The following is a 15,398-nucleotide window of genomic DNA, read 5'->3' as shown; positions in this document are numbered from 1 at the left end:
CAGATGCCAGATTTGAACCTGAGGCTCTCTGCGTCAGGCCTGAGTGCTCAACCCCCAGACCACGTGGGGCCTCAGGGAGCAGCTGAGCCACACCCCATGTTATGCAGGTGGGAGAAAATTGTGCATCTGTCGCAGGGTCCAGGTGCCCTGGACTGCCCTCCCCCGTTGGCAGGCTGATACCCAAGCGGTTCTCATAGACCCTGCAGCAGAATCATGGGTGCTCTTGTAATATGCAGCTACCTCATCCCCAACTCAGACCTACAGGACCAGAATTTGCTGGCAGAGCCCTGGAATCTACATTTTCAGCATTTTACGCATGCTGAGGTGGTTTTGACAAGAACCCTATTCCATGAGCCGTGAATCAACAGGTGCAGGAAAAAGGCTTTTCTCCTCAGAATTTTCCACCTTCCTTTACCTCCCTTCTGGAACCATGTGATCTGTAACAGTCTTAAGATCTTCCGAGCCCTGGAGGGGCAGCTCTAGCTAAACATTAGCCGTGTGACTAACATCTGTGTGACTGATTAAACCCTTGACCCCCCATGAGGTGGGAGGTATGTTGAGGACTGTCTAGGATTAGTGGGTGAGCACTAGGGAAGTTTCAAGGGGGCACAAAACGGGTGGGTTGTTAGGTTGTTGGGAGGTCAGGGACTCCTTCAGGAACTAGATGAAAGCAGTCCTGCTGATGTCAGGACAAGGAAGAGGGAAGTGGACTCAGTCCAGGCTCCTCATTTTACCTCTGAGGAATCTGAGGCTGCTCAGCCAGGGAACCAAGAGGCAATGCCAGTACCAGACCCCAAACCTGTCTCCCTGTTAGGACCTTTTTCCTTGATGCTGCTTTTCTCCACGTATCGGTCATAGCTTATGAGTCAAGGTCTCCACGTGGGATGTGGGATTTTGGAACCTCGCGGCCCGTTGCTGAGACCCTGCCATGGGCCAGGGGATCAGACTTTCAGTTAGCTGGGGGAAGACAGAACTCCATGAGTTTCTAAGGAATTTTAGAGCCCGCTGCTGTTGGTACAAGAGTCCCCAGCTAAGCCAAACACCAGAGAGACAGTGATCCCCAGGCAGGCGGTGAGATGCTTGGGAAGGTCTGATGGGTTTATATTAACCAAGATCTTTGGGCTTTGCCCAGGACATCTCTGCAGTGGTCTAGGTATCTCATCCTGTCTACTGCCTTCTTGCTCCTTTTCCTTCTCTGTTGCTGATTTCAGCTTTCCAGAAAGAGAAAGGGCAGGGCAGGTCTTTTGAGGTGAGTCCTCCCAGAATGCTTGGATTGGGTGGAGGGATTCCAGTTTGAGGAAACATCCCGAACCATCGAAATAGACTTGAGAGGCCAACCCTGGGACTGAATCCCAGGCCGGGTGAAACAGAGGGATGGTCATAACAGCAACCCTTCACGCTGATACCATATGTCATCGTCAACAAAGTGCTGTCACATCCCTTGTTTCATTTGCTCCTCCTCCCTGTGAAGGAAGCTGAGTGAGAAGGAATCGTTGCCTCCTTTTACAGATAAGGTGACAGGCTTCAGAGAGGTGCTGTGACCTGCTCAAGACTAGACGGGAGTTCGTGGCAGTGCTGGAATCTACCAGCAAGGACTCCTATGACCCTCCACCATGCTAGGAAGCTTGGAGGTGGGGGCTGATGAGCACCTGGTTCCACTCCCCAGGAGACGTGACCCCTGATCACATCTGTGATCCCACGTCACCCGGTAGATGCGATGCCTGTAGTCACAGGGGTGTAGTCAGCTCAGAGCATCTTGGGAGATTATAGTCCCCATGTATTAATGGCCCGTGACCAGGAAGTCAGGGAACATCAGCACCCAACCCAACTCTAGGAAAGGCACATTTACCAAGAGTTTATAGGTTCTAATATGACATCATGTTCTCCAGCCTCCTCTCGTTGCCATGACAACCATAGGACCAAAGGGACTGAGGCGGAGCAGTTTCCGACGTCATCTTGTGATGTCTACTTTGACACACACTGACTTCTTGCTTCTCCGGGTAAATCCCGGTCTAGCACCAACTCTGTCACAGGACCGTGCATTAAAGATCCAGAGAAATAAATCAGTGGACCAAAAGGATGCAGGCAGTAGCCAAGCCGTTCCAAAGCATCACAGGAGCCAAAAAAAAAAAAAAAGCCTTAATGAAAATGTGTGACCATCTCCAGCACTTGCCTGAAGGACGGTGTATCCTGTCACTAACACAGGGTCAGGCACAAGGCGGATTCAGCCTGTAGTTCATTTAGATTCTCTCTGAAGGTTAGGCCTGAGAAGAGTCCCCTTTAGGCCTCGGAAGCATCAGACAAACATTGCATCTCTCTTGTAAATACTCCTCCACATCCTGTGGCCTCATGACCCATGGCCCCAAAGTGCCCCTTTCTGTTTCCAAGGATGCAAGAGTCAGCCGGCATCTCCCTCCTTTCCCTCCTCCTTCCCCCTCCAGACACAGTTATAAGGTGGGGTTATCAAGCTACCATAACCATTTCCTAAGCTCTGCCACGGGCCAGGCTCAGAACCTAGCACATTGTTGCCACCTTCTAGAGGCAGGTGCATGAGCCCCATTTCACAGATGAGAAAACTGAGGTACAGCAAGGCTGCATATCTTGCCTGGGGCCATAAGCCGATAAACTGAGGAGCTGGGATTCAAAGCATCATGCTTTGCTGCTTCCCTAAAGGCACAAAGAGTGGCCAGAACAACAGAGGAACCGTGTCGAGCAGTGGTCTCATCTCCCTGGGCCCCTCCCAGGGGACTTTTGAGCCTCCATCCCGAAGTATAAACAGTGAGACAAAGTGAACGTGGAGCCTGACACAGAGACGCCCCACGATAACTGACAGGTCACGTGCCCTGACCTCACAGGAACGCTGGAGCGGCTCAGTGAAGCAGTTTCCTCTGGAGTTGGTTCCATGGGGCTCCCCTTTCTGTCACTTTGCTCCAGTGTTCTCATTAGCATTTCAGCAGGGAAGAGCAATTCCATTATGAGCTCCAATAGACTCAACCCTGGAGCACACAGAATAAGAGGCCTTGTCACAGCTCTACCTCCTTGGCTGGCAGGCTACCCAGGTCTGAGAGATCCAGGCAGCAGGCAAGGGGGAGTATTCCTGGGCCCCCTGGCAGGTCACCTGCGCCAGGTGGGGGAAGGGGCCCATTGAGATTTTCAGGCACCCACGAGAAGGTGATGTTTCGTAATATTCTGCCGCACCCCACCCAAACGATCACTGAACTGTGAGCCCAGAGACCAGGCCCTGGGGAGGTGTGGTCCATGGAGTCGTGGTCCTATGTAAGGAGGGGGCACGGCAGGGCCTTTGGGGGCTGAATTCTGGCTCCTCTCCCATCATCTGTGGTTTTAGCAAGAAACTTGCCTTCTAGAGCCTCGGTTCCCTCATCTTGAAATGCGGACAATCACTCCTCCTCCCCAGGGCTTCGGGAGGGTTCAAGGAGCTGACTCAGGGGAAGGACCTGGCGTCATGCCTGGAGCACAGTAGGCGGCCAATTAATATTCTGTCCTCCCCCACTTCACTCGGCTCCACCAAAGCATCTTGCACCTCACGGGTCTCATAAACCTTCATTTAATTGGGTGAGACTCAGCCCTCAGGCCAGCCCCACTGGCAGAGGCTGATTCCCACCCCGCCACCTTCCTTCCTGCACACGATGCCTTTTTTAGTGCCCAGGACACCCTCTACATTGACTCAGAAAATGAGTCAACAGAGATGCCCTATCTTCCAGAAACTTCCCTCATTAAAACTTATCCTTCCAGCATTCCACTCCCTCAAGGTCTGACAAAGGAAGTAGAAATATTCAATAAGCCATTTCAAGTCTCCAAAGACTGTAACCTTGCGCTCGGCCTATTTGCGTTTTCGTGACTTTTAATCCGTAGGAGGAATGGTACGGTTTTAGCCACGGTGGAAAAAGCTAGAAGGGAAGGTGTTTTGGCACAATGGTGGCAGGAGCTGCCCTGTGCTCCTCTGTCTACACCACAAAGGCAGCCACTTTCTGTTCAGGGGATGGTTTTTTAAGACCAGAGCTGCGTACTGGGCTCCATTGTACAGATGAGGAAACTGAGGCCCAGCAAGGGAATCAGCTCACATGAGGGCACAGCTAGGGGATGGTTGAGCAGGGACTCAAGCCAGGTCTGTACCCCTCAACCCCTGTGTTGGTCACAGCAATTACTCATGCTATGCCAGCCCCTTCTCAGCATTTTATATGTGTCCTCTCATTTAATCCTCCCATGACCTTATAAGAGAAATGTTGATATTAACCCCACTCCACATTCTGTCTCCTCCTCTGGGTCCTACGCTGACCCCCAAGGTGGGAAAAACACGGTCTAGATCTTGCTCCTAGAGGCCCAAGTTCAAGTTCCATCCCTGCCACTGTGTGTCTTGTGTATCCTTGGATGAGACACACATCCCCTCTGGACTTCCATCTCTTTTTCAGTGAAAAACAAAAGAAGGAGCTCTGGAGTTCTCCCAAGCTCATCAGACAGCTGATGTTCCATGAGTCAGGGGGGTTTAATGCACTTCCCACAAGACAGCAAACACAGCTGGCTGCATGAGTTTAGATTTTCGTGGCTTCTGCACTTAGAACAGCTTCCCCACTAGACCCAGGGCATTCCATCCCCAGATGGAGGAGAGAGGGAGGTCATCAATGAAGACCTCAGTTCCTGACCCGCCGCAGAGCAAGAGCCTCCCTGTGACGAGGATGCCCTGGCACCCGGGGACCTGAGAACTCACCTTCACCTGCCGCCCAGCAGCCAGTGCGGTCCCCTGCCCAGCACCCTCCCCTCCCTTGAACTTTCTCAGCGGAACTTGCCCCAAAAGAAGCAGAGCTTCTCTAAGGCAGCTTAAAAGATATTAGAAGGTTCATTTCTCTTCATGAGTCCACCTCCGTGGTGGCCTGAGCCGAGGCTCACAGCTCCTGTAAAGCCACCTCCTGACTGCCCGTCAGCCAGAGCCAATTCCTCTGTAATAAGTTTTTACTGTTAATATGACTTATTATCACTATAGCCATTTACTGGATTCCAGCTAAGCTCCAAAGCACTTTTTAACTAACCCTCGCGATTACTTCGTCAAGTTGGCTCTAATACGATCCCCATCTGGCAGATAGAGAAACCCAGCTTTCAAGAAACGAAGTGACATGCTCGAGGTCACGCAACCAGTGGAGAGTCGAGCCAGGATTTCAATGCCACTAAATCTCCAAGAAAGATGCTGGATACCAGCGTCTTGGGATTGGTGAGGTTGACAGGGAAGGTACAGAAGGCTCTGCCCATGCTGGGGCCAACCCTGCAGGCAGAGAAAGACGAGAGTCCAAGAGACACACTGGTTTGCCCAAAATCTAAAAGAGAAGGAAGGCAAGTGGGAGGACTAAGTTCAGAACTCCTGGCTCTGAACCAGTTTCTTGCCCCAACTCCATACTCCATACGCACCAGCACTAAGATTCTAACGCAGGGGCTGGCCAACTTCTTCCATAAAAGGCCAGATAGTGAAGATGTTAGCACTCGGGAGCCACGTGGTCTGTGTCCAAGTAGACAACTCTGTCGTGATAGTAAGAAAGCAGCCACAGACAACGTGCAAACCAATGGACTGGGTTCCAATAAAACTTTATTTACAAAATCAGTCAGCTAGCTGCATTCGGCCCACAGGCTGTCGTTTGCCAAGTCCAATTCTAACAGAAGCCTTTGATGCTTTTGTACAAGGAAGGGAGCCATGGGGGTAACAAGTCAGTGGGGGACCCAGATTTCAAATGCAGAGTGGGGGAAGCTTTCTTGATGTTTCTCCAGTCACACCTAATGAGCTGACATGTGGGGCTTCTCCCATCAAGTCTCCCCTCTCCTGACAGGGTTTGCAGGGCACTGAAGAGAGACTTTGGGGTCTCTGAGACCGGGGTTCAGATCTTGGCTGTGCCGCTTCCAGCTGTGTGATCCTGGGCAGATCGCTTGATCTCTCTGTGCCCCTTTTCCTCATCGGCAGCGAGAGATGGCAGCCTGGCCTCTAGGTGTGCTGTGAGAGACTTTGGGGTCTCTGAGACCGGGGTTCAGATCTTGGCTGTGCCGCTTCCAGCTGTGTGATCCTGGGCAGATCGCTTGATCTCTCTGTGCCCCTTTTCCTCATCGGCAGCGAGAGATGGCAGCCTGGCCTCTAGGTGTGCTGTGAGGATTGTGTTTGTAAAGTGCTTAGCACGGTGGTGGCGCATAGGAGATACTCAGTAAACCGCAGTTGCGGTCACTGTTCCTGGTGTGAGTGAGTGAGTGAGTGTCTGTGTCTCTGGATGGCAGTAGCTGACACACACCCCCGGCTGCCGCAGCCCTGCTGATTTGCACTGGGTCTCTCCTCAGCTCCACAGGCATCCGGGAGGCTGAGCGATTCGGAACGCCCCCGGGGAGGGCCTCCAGCATCACCCGGGCGGGGAAGGAGGAGAACAGCGGTGGGATCAAGTACAAGGCTGGCCGGGTAGGTCGCTCCATGTGTTTACCTGGGGGTCCCCCAGCCTGGGAAAGAAAGGTCTTTGTGTCGTCTGGAGGGGGGCCGATGGGCCAGGTCACAGGTGCAGCTGGGAGAGAGGCCCTGGAAGCCACCCTCAAGGGACCTGCATGATGGTTAAGACACACTCAGCCTTGTGGGGGTCTTTGTCACTGTATCTCGAAGTGCAGGTCTCACCTGCCTGCATCAGACTCACCTGGGTGGATGCTTAACATGCAGATTCTGGGACCCACCTGGGCCTCCTGACACAAGGGCCTCTGGCGCAAGGGGAACCCCGCATGCCGCAAGGCTGCCCAGAGGGTTCCAACACACCCTAAACTCTAAGGGCCACTGACTTAGATTTTGAACTCCAATGGCCTGACCAAGAGCAGCGGATGAGCCTCTGGTGCATAAGAACATGTGTAGTTGGGTCTGATCCTGCGGACTCAGGGCGACACAGATTACTAAACGGAGGTGTATAGCCACAGACGACAGAAGCGGATAATCCAAAATTCTTCCATTTATTCAGCGGACAGTTTCGGGTACTAAGTGCATCCCAGGCAGGTCCTGCGTGTGGGAGATAAACATGAATAAACGACCACCCTCACCATTAAGATGCTCTCAGTCTACACTGTGCACTCCCACTGGGGGTGCTGTCACCCCCGAAGGGGTCAAAATTGGTTCGGCTCAGGGAGGGCACAAAAAAACCATACTCATTTTATGCATAAAGCACAGCTATACGCGTGGCACATAAACAGATGCACAGTATACCTGTGGCATGAAAATTTCATAGTGGGAGTGTGATTAGGGAAAAAATGTCTAAAATATCTTCTTTTTAAGGGGGGCAGTAATGAAAAAAAGGTTGAGAAACACTGGTCCGGAAAGAAAGGCGGTCAAATAAATAAATAATTACAAAGCACTGTCATGACTACCCTGATAGAGATCTGTTCAAAATAAGAGAGAACTATTTACTGAGGGGCCACCATGTCTGATGATTATAGCTACTGTCTGCCAGCACGTTGCTGTGTGCTTTCCAGATGGATTTCCACTCTTTGCAACCACTCTGGGAGAAAGGAATTATTAGTTCCATTTTGTAGCTAAGAAAACTGAGGCTCAGAGGGGACAGGTGACTTGTCCAAGGTCACACAGCTGGGAAATGGCAGAGCAGGGATCCAAACCCCAGTTTGTGAGTCTCCAAAACCCACACTCTTTCTGCCACACCAGGCAATGCTGGAATATTTCTTCTTGCCCTGGGAATGCAGTCAGACCTCAGGCCCGCACTCATTCTCACCCCGCCTCCTCCTGCCGAGGAGGAAGGTGAGAGACTTCGGTAGATAATCAGAAAGACTCTCTTTGCCCTCACGCTCAGTAACAAACCGGTTCCTTCCAGCTGGGAACACAGAGCTCTCTCCTAAGGTTAACTCACAAGAATCCTGTCAGTCTCCCTGAGAGTGCAGTATTATTACTAATAGGAGGAACACAGAGCAGTTAGGGCAGGTCACACAGCAATTGAAATTGGAGACCCCACATTTCCCAGATCCAAGAACATTCAATTCTTTTTCTCTCTTCTTCCTGTCCTCTGTTCTCATTCCTCTCTCCTCAGCTGCCCCTGGGAAAGATAGGAAGGGGCTTCAGCAAAGACCCCGATTTCCACGATGACTATGGCTCTCTTCAAAACGAAGATTGCGGAGACGACGACTCCCAGGGCAGGCCCGAGCAGTGCCGTCTGGAAGGCTACAATGGCCTGGAGGTCACCAACGTGTAAGGAACCGATGCTCCACCAGACCCAACACAGAGAGACCCAGGGATGAAGGACAGCCAGGGACTGTCGCTGTTGTACATAGTGGTCTCGGCCTGAGGATGCTCCTCTAGTCCCGGGAAATCCCAGCAGACTGCTGTGACTTCGGATGGGAACCCCGAGGAACGAGGGGGCTCCAGCCTGCCTGACTTGAGCGGGCTGTGGACTTCCGTGCTCACTGGAGGGAGACTGGCCCAGAGGGCCCGTCAGGGTGCCCAGCGCCTCTGTCATCAAGGCTCCACCTCGGAGTGACTCAGCCACTGAGCAGTTCAAGTGGTCCCGGGAGCCTTGAACTGAGCCACCAGGATGGAAAGAGGCACAGGGTTCCCCAAAATACCCTCCCAGGAGGAGCAGATGGGACTTCAGCCAGACACGCAGAGCCCAGCAGTGACAGCACCAGGAGCTAGCAAAGCTGGAGGCTGAACGGTCACCACGTGGACCCTTCTGGCCAGCCTGGTGGAGGTCTCAGCTCCAACATACATGCCCCCATGACCAATAACTTGGCTTCTGACTTGTGTCACTGCATCTCTCTTGGGAGAAAGCAAAACGGGAAGGTCATTCACATCCTAAAAGCCGTGTGTCACATCCGGGTGGACATGTTAAAGGGCTACTTGCTCCCTCCTCCCGGGAGTGGCTGTCCTGGGTGGAGCCAGGTGACATCCCTGCGGGGGTGGGGCTGAGCAGCGACATTGCCAGGAAATGCAGATATCTGGTCATCAGGATGAAGGATATCGTGTCGATAGGATCGGGGTTGACTGAGTTAGGTCCGTGACAACTGTACCAAGTGTGACAGTGGGTTTGGGACTGGGAGCAGGGAAACGCTTGTCATTATTAACCCAGCAAACCTTCTTGTGACGTCTGTCACCTGACACACAGGTGTGCTCGCCAGTGCCCTAATTGAGCTGAATCTCACAGGTCGCTAAGATGGTGGAGAGGATCCCCAGCCCTCTTCTTGACTCTACTACTGTTTTGCTGTGTGGCTTCTTCCCAGTGGCCTCACATCTCTGTGCCTCAATGTCTTCATCTACAATACTTCTGGTTCCCTTCCAGGGATGTTGTGAGGATTAACACTTGCTAATGTCTGTAACACTTTGTAACCTCTCAGGAGACAGGTGGGAAGTTATGGGGTCCAGGGTGGGTGTCTAATTTCCCATTTACAACACAGAACTGATATTGTACTGGTTCTCTCCACCTGTTTTTTGTTGTTGTTTTTGTTTGTTTGTTTTGGGGGCCGCACCGCACGGCATGCGGAACTTCCCCGACCAGGGATTGAACCTGCACCCCCTACAATGGGAGGGCAGAATCTTAACCACTGGACCGCCAGGGAAGTCTTCTCCAACTGTTTTGATTGGAGCAACATGCAAAAGGAGGGCAAGAAATGTTTAATGTTCAGACTCTCTAGAGCCCCCAATAGGACTTGACTTCCCCAAAAGAGGAAAATCCCACGTACATAACCCTTGAAAATGAGTTTGATCCATGTGTTCAGGCTTGAGTTCATTGACCTCGATGCTGAGGAATGATTAGGGAAGGGCACATGGCATTGGAGTTCTACTTACACTTAGGTTAGCAAAGCAAATCATTTGTTGGAACCACGATGCTCTACTTCCATTGAAGCCTTTGGCACCAACAGTCTATAAGAGGTTTGAATGTCCAGGACTAGAAGCCGGGTCAGCCTCCAAGAACCATCAAAGCACGTTCTTCAACCCAATGAATTACTTCCCCTCAAGGAAAAGCACAACCCGAGGCCTGATGAACTTGAGAATTCCTCCTCCCCGAGGCCGAAGACCGTGGTTTCCTAACCTTAACACGAGCACAGCTTTTGTCACCACCGGAAACCTAATGCCTGGTTGTGGACAGGTGGATGCCCCCTTTTGTCTGAATGTTTGGCTTCCTAGGGACACATTTCAGATTCCAGGGCCCGAGGGGTGAAGCTCGGGAACAAGGGGTGAAGCTTTGTGGAGGTTCCAAACCCAGTAACTTCATGACATTCAGCCACACACATGGGATCAGAGGCTGCAGAGTCCACAGCCGGAGAGAGGAGTTAAAACCTCCCTCTAACCTGATGCCACAGGCCACTCCCGAGCCAGCATCCAGGCTGGCTGAGCCGGCACCCCAGGATCTGCCTCTCGGGAAGGAGCAAACCCAGAAGGCAGTTATTCCCGCAGGGTGAGCAGGAATGGCAAACCGACAGGTGCCTGAATGCAGGTCTGATTATTTGAAACCAATGCATTGTTCCCCAACTCAGTCCCCTTGGGGACAAGATGGGCAAGTGGACAATTGGGGGGGGGGGTCACTGGCAGGGATGGCACTGCCCAAAACATTCGCAGCATTCGGCCGGCAGGCCTGGGGCAACGTGGGCAAACTTGGATGCGCCTTTTGGTCCAAACGATGCCCTAAGAGCACATTCTCGCCTCCCGGATGCTCTGTATCCCTGGCAGCCAGGCAAGCGTTTGGAGCTGGCTTTGCAACATGAGGATGGATTGGCTGATAAATGAACAACCTCCATACAGAGTTAAATCAGGTGAGCTCTGTCTGCTGGAAAAATCCTAAATGTCAACTCTGCTTCAAGAGCGGGCAAGAAGAGTAGGGGGTGCAGACTTGGCAGAGAGGTTCTGGTACCCGGTTAACAAAGGCTGGCAGAGCGGCCACCCACAGAACAGTGACCTGCCACGTCCTGTCCAAACGGCCTGAGTCATGGTCTTGGTCCTTAAAGGGTGACATGGCATCTGGACCTCGGAACCATGTGAATGTGCTTCTGTGAGAGCTGTTGTCGCCTGCACCCATGGGTACTGGCCCCTTAAAAAGAGGTAGTCGCTGCCAGAGGTTGGGGAGAACCGGAGTGGGCAGAGACACCCCATGTTCCTCCCAGAAGCTGGGGACCAGAGCCATCAGACAGCACCTGCCAGGTGGACTCAGCTTTCTGACCCCAGACGCCTCTTGTCTGTGGACAAGGCTCTCTTGTCCTTGGCTGAGCAGGACTTTTCTCCGAGAAATCTGTCCATGTCAGCATCGCAATCATCGGAGCCCAGGCTGCAGGAGGCAAGGAGAAGCCACAGGAGAACCTGGACCAGATGAAGTCGAGGGGAAGGGGTCTCCACACAGCCCAGCCAGCATGGAGGGGCCTCAGAACAGTGATCCCCAATCTCTAGGTCACCGGACGGGGCTGGGTCCAGCAGAACAGGACGATTTGGCAAGATGTGACTTCCGTGTTCGGTGCTCCAAGCCTAGCTCTCCCCCTTCCCATCACAACCCATATTTTCTGGGCACCATCACTTCTGCTCTGCCCTTCGAGGTTCCAACGGGCTCCTGGCAGTGGAGTGGCAAGAAAAAGAAGCCTTGTGGGAAATAGCATCTTCTGACACTAACATCATTCCCAGTGGTTGGCTGATGAGAATTTCCTGAGCCCTAACACCCCAGGGAGTCTGTGGGTGCAAGGGAAACGAGTTGTCCATGAGCTAAGATGATGTTCCTGACCTTTAGTTACTGGCCATGGCCCGGAATGCCTTCCCAAGAGTGAATTTTAACACTGTAACAATAAATACTACTCCACAGCACTTCATTGATGAGCTGACCTTCTTCTCTGTGTGTTCTCATTCAGTTTTCCCAACAGTCTCTTTGAGAAGGGTGATTATTAACCCATTTCATAGATGGAGAAACTGAGGTTAAGGCTGAAGGGCTTGCCCAGCTCCATTAAGCTAAGACGTGACCGGGCAGGACTCCAGCTCAGTCACCTGCCTCCAAATCCCAGGCTCGTTCCTCCCCGCTGAGCAACCTCCCCCTACAATGTTGGCGTTCCCACCCTCACCCCCACCTTCCAGCACAGGACTTACATTACCATGTGGCAGCACTCAAAATGGAGCTCCGGTGCATTCTGTCCTATTGGAAAAGTCAGGCGCCTACTGTCCCCATCAGAGTGCTGCCTCCTGTCCCAGAACCCCGCTCTCAGGAGGGGAACATCTGACCAGTCACCCCTCCCTTGATATCACTTGCTTCACCATGTCCCTTTTCCGGGGTATTCACATTTCCAGATCATCAGAATAGATCTTCAGCAGTCGTCTCAGTCAGCTCAGGCTGCTACAACATAATACCGGAGACTATGGGGGATGAAACAACAGACGTTTATTCCTCACAGTTCTAGAGGCTGGGAAGTCCAAGATCCAGGTGCCAGCTAATTCACTTGGTGAGAGCTCTCTTCCTGGTTCACAGATGGGTGCCTTCTCATTGTGTCCTCCCAGAGTGCAGGGAGAGAGAGAGGAAGCAAGCTGTCCGATGTCTTATAAGGGCACTAATCCCATCATGAGGACACCATCTTCGTGACCTAATCACCTCCTGAAGGCCCCATCTCCTAATACCATCACATTGTGGGTTAGAATTTTTCAAATAAGAATTTGGGGAGGACACAGACATTCAGTCCGTAGCAGTGGTAAAACCACAGGTGTCCTAGCTCGGTGCTTCTCAAACTTTAACATGCACCTGGAAGGGCTTCCCTGGTGGCGCAGTGGTTAAGGATCTGCCTGCCAGTGCAGGGGACGGGTTCGAGCCCTGGCCTGGGAAGATCCCACATGCCGCGGAGCAACTAAGCCTGTGCACCACAACTACTGAGCCTGCGCTCTAGAGCCCACGAGCCACAACTACTGAAGCCCGCGCCCCTAGAGCCCGTGCCCCACAACAAGAGAAGCCACTGCGATGAGAAGCCTGCACACCGCAATGAAGAGTAGCCCCCGCTCGCCGCAACCAGAGAAAGCCCACGCGCGGCAACGAAGGCCCAAAGCAGCCAAAAATAAAAATAAATAAATTTATTTAAAAAAAAAAAAAAAACATGCACCTGGGAGGAACAGGTATTTTTGGAATGCAGATGCTGACTCAGGAGGTTTGGGGTGGGGCCTGAGATTTGGCCCCAAATTAGCTTATTTCTAATTAGCTTATTTGGCCCCAAATTAGCTTATTTCTAATAAGCTCCCAGCTTGTGCTGCTAGTTCAGAGACACACACACTGAGTAGCAAGATCATGGCTGACAGCTGGGACCTCCTGGCAAAGCCCAAATCACAGGAGGTCAGGGATGGTCTGAAGGCTCCACCCAGGTGTCCGACTGGCCCTGATGGAACCCCACCCCAGGGAGCCGGACTGTACGCTTCTCCCAGGACAGGAGCCCAGCCTGACTCCCTAGCTCATTACTAAGTTCTGGCAGGAGGTGAATACTCGGGAAGTGTGCATTGAACAGGGAGGATTTGGAAAAGTTAGAAGACACTATGAGACAGGCCTGGGCATGACCAGTTTCAGCAGGCTGACCACACATACTGTATTTAGTAAATCCTCTTGGGTACCAGGGCCTGTTCTTGGTGCTGGGGATACAGGGATAGAACTCATATAACCTAGCAAAGGAAGACAAGAAACTCATCCATGACTGGGGTGACTGATTTCAGACATGATGAGTGGTACATGTGATGAAGGGGGTGGGGCGGTCCTAGAGGACTTTTGAGCTGAGACGTACTTTCCCCTGCAAAGATCTGGGGGAAGAACATTCCAGGCAGGCAGACGCTGAGCTAAATGCTGAGGATACGATGTGAATGAAATTCTGCCCAGCCTCTGCCTGCACAGAGCTTCCCATCCAGCAGGGAAGAGAGACGTGACTCAAACACTCCTGGGCAGTGTGAAATTGTAACTGTGACTCCTGAGAGCAGAGGTAGCTGGTCGTCAGAGAGCTTATCTTATGGGGATTTCATGTAGTCAAGAGGAGGTGAGGCCTGGGCAGAGGGGAGTTCAGCAGGTGAAGAAGAAAGGGAAGAGGATGCTAGACAGCAGGTCAGCATGTGCAAAGGTCCTGTGGGAGGGGCACAGTAAGTGGGACTGAAAAAAGGTCCACGGGGCTGGAGTGAGGGAGTGAGAGGCTCGTCTCCTGAGGGGCTGGAGGGGCATCAGGCAGCAGCAGAGCCTCTGCTGGGTCTCTATCCACTCCCAGCGCACCTGATCTGGCTCCTGTCCATCTGTGTCATCCCTGATGCAATTAAGGATGTTCCCTAGTGGCACAATTGGACGCCAAGCCCCCACCTTCCGCAAAATGGGTCCCTCTTTCCCTTTGCTCTGGTTCATGGCTAAACTGGCTTCCCTGGGGGGGTGCCGAATGATATAACCAGCCCATGGGCACTGAGGCTCCCAGGGCACAGCTGACTTGGGGGCAACAAAGATGCCAAGTGCCTCTTCCATCACCCCACGTGGAAACCCGAGATGTCTATTTTAGGCCATGTTGGTTGCAAGATGTGCAGCTGGTTTCCAAGGGTGAGGAACGAACCTCAAATGAAACTTGATCAAACTCAAATGAAACGCCCAGCTCCTCCCGATTCATTTGTACCTGGAAGAGCATCTTCCTGGGGTTGGCTTCCCACAGCCCAGGCGGCTCTGGCATTTAGGGGAGGCCCTGCTCGATGGAGCGGTAGAGCCCAATGCAGGACTGAGGTAAGAGGCTGGGTCTCTGGGAGGGTCCTAAGCTTCACCACGCCACCCCCAGGGGTGGGGACCCACTTGTCATCATCATTAGCAGCTGAGAGTTTGTTTGTGTGTTTGTTCTATCCACCACGTGCTACTTGCTAAGGGCTTTGCACAAGCATCTCATTTAACCCTAAAACCATCCAAGAGGCATGTACTGTTACTAACTCCATTTTACTGATGAGAAAACAGGCTCGGTGAGTGAAGGGGCTCTCCCACGGCTTCAGGGCCGAGAACCTGAGCCCCATCTGCCTGTACCCATCCTGCCTGGCCCTACCCGTCCACGTGCCCTGCAGATGTGGGCCTGCCTCCCAGAAGGGCCCTCAGCAGCACGTAGACTGATTCATTGATCTCGTATTTGATTACTCCCCCTGAGAACCTTGTCTGATCTCACCTCCAGCTACTCTCTGAACTTCCACCCTGAGCTTCCAGAGAACCTGATCTGGGCCTCCTCCGAAACATTCTGTGTTCTCCACTTTGCATTACAGTTATCCGCGTGGGACCCGTGAGGCTGTGACTGCCCACGTACTATATCCAGCAATACAGCATCCCACACTCTCTCCCTGTTCATTAAGCAAATGAACAGATCAATCAATCAATCAATAAAAATCGACAGAGCATCACCACCAGTACAGGATGCTATACAGCTATGCTGTTTGATCCGGC

The 15,398-nt window shown here is 52.4% G+C and overlaps 1 protein-coding gene across 1 annotated transcript in view; it reads left to right on the top strand.

Moving 5' to 3' along the window:
- KAZN (kazrin, periplakin interacting protein) overlaps positions 1–10,113 on the top strand; it is a 456,516-nt gene extending 446,403 nt beyond the window's left edge. Inside the window, exons 14-15 of the mRNA XM_061184921.1 lie at positions 6,328–6,442; positions 8,055–10,113. Coding sequence (XP_061040904.1) covers positions 6,328–6,442; positions 8,055–8,216 — 277 coding nt within the window. The 3' untranslated portion in view covers positions 8,217–10,113. The remainder of the gene's footprint in view (positions 1–6,327; positions 6,443–8,054) is intronic.
- Positions 10,114–15,398: the final 5,285 nt, after the last annotated feature.

The sequence above is a fragment of the Eubalaena glacialis genome, chromosome 3, assembly GCF_028564815.1.
Source record: "Eubalaena glacialis isolate mEubGla1 chromosome 3, mEubGla1.1.hap2.+ XY, whole genome shotgun sequence".
Taxonomy (NCBI): Eukaryota; Metazoa; Chordata; class Mammalia; order Artiodactyla; family Balaenidae; genus Eubalaena; species Eubalaena glacialis.
The sequence above is the reverse complement of the archived record's forward strand: the minus strand, read 5'-3'. Positions and strand labels throughout refer to the sequence as shown.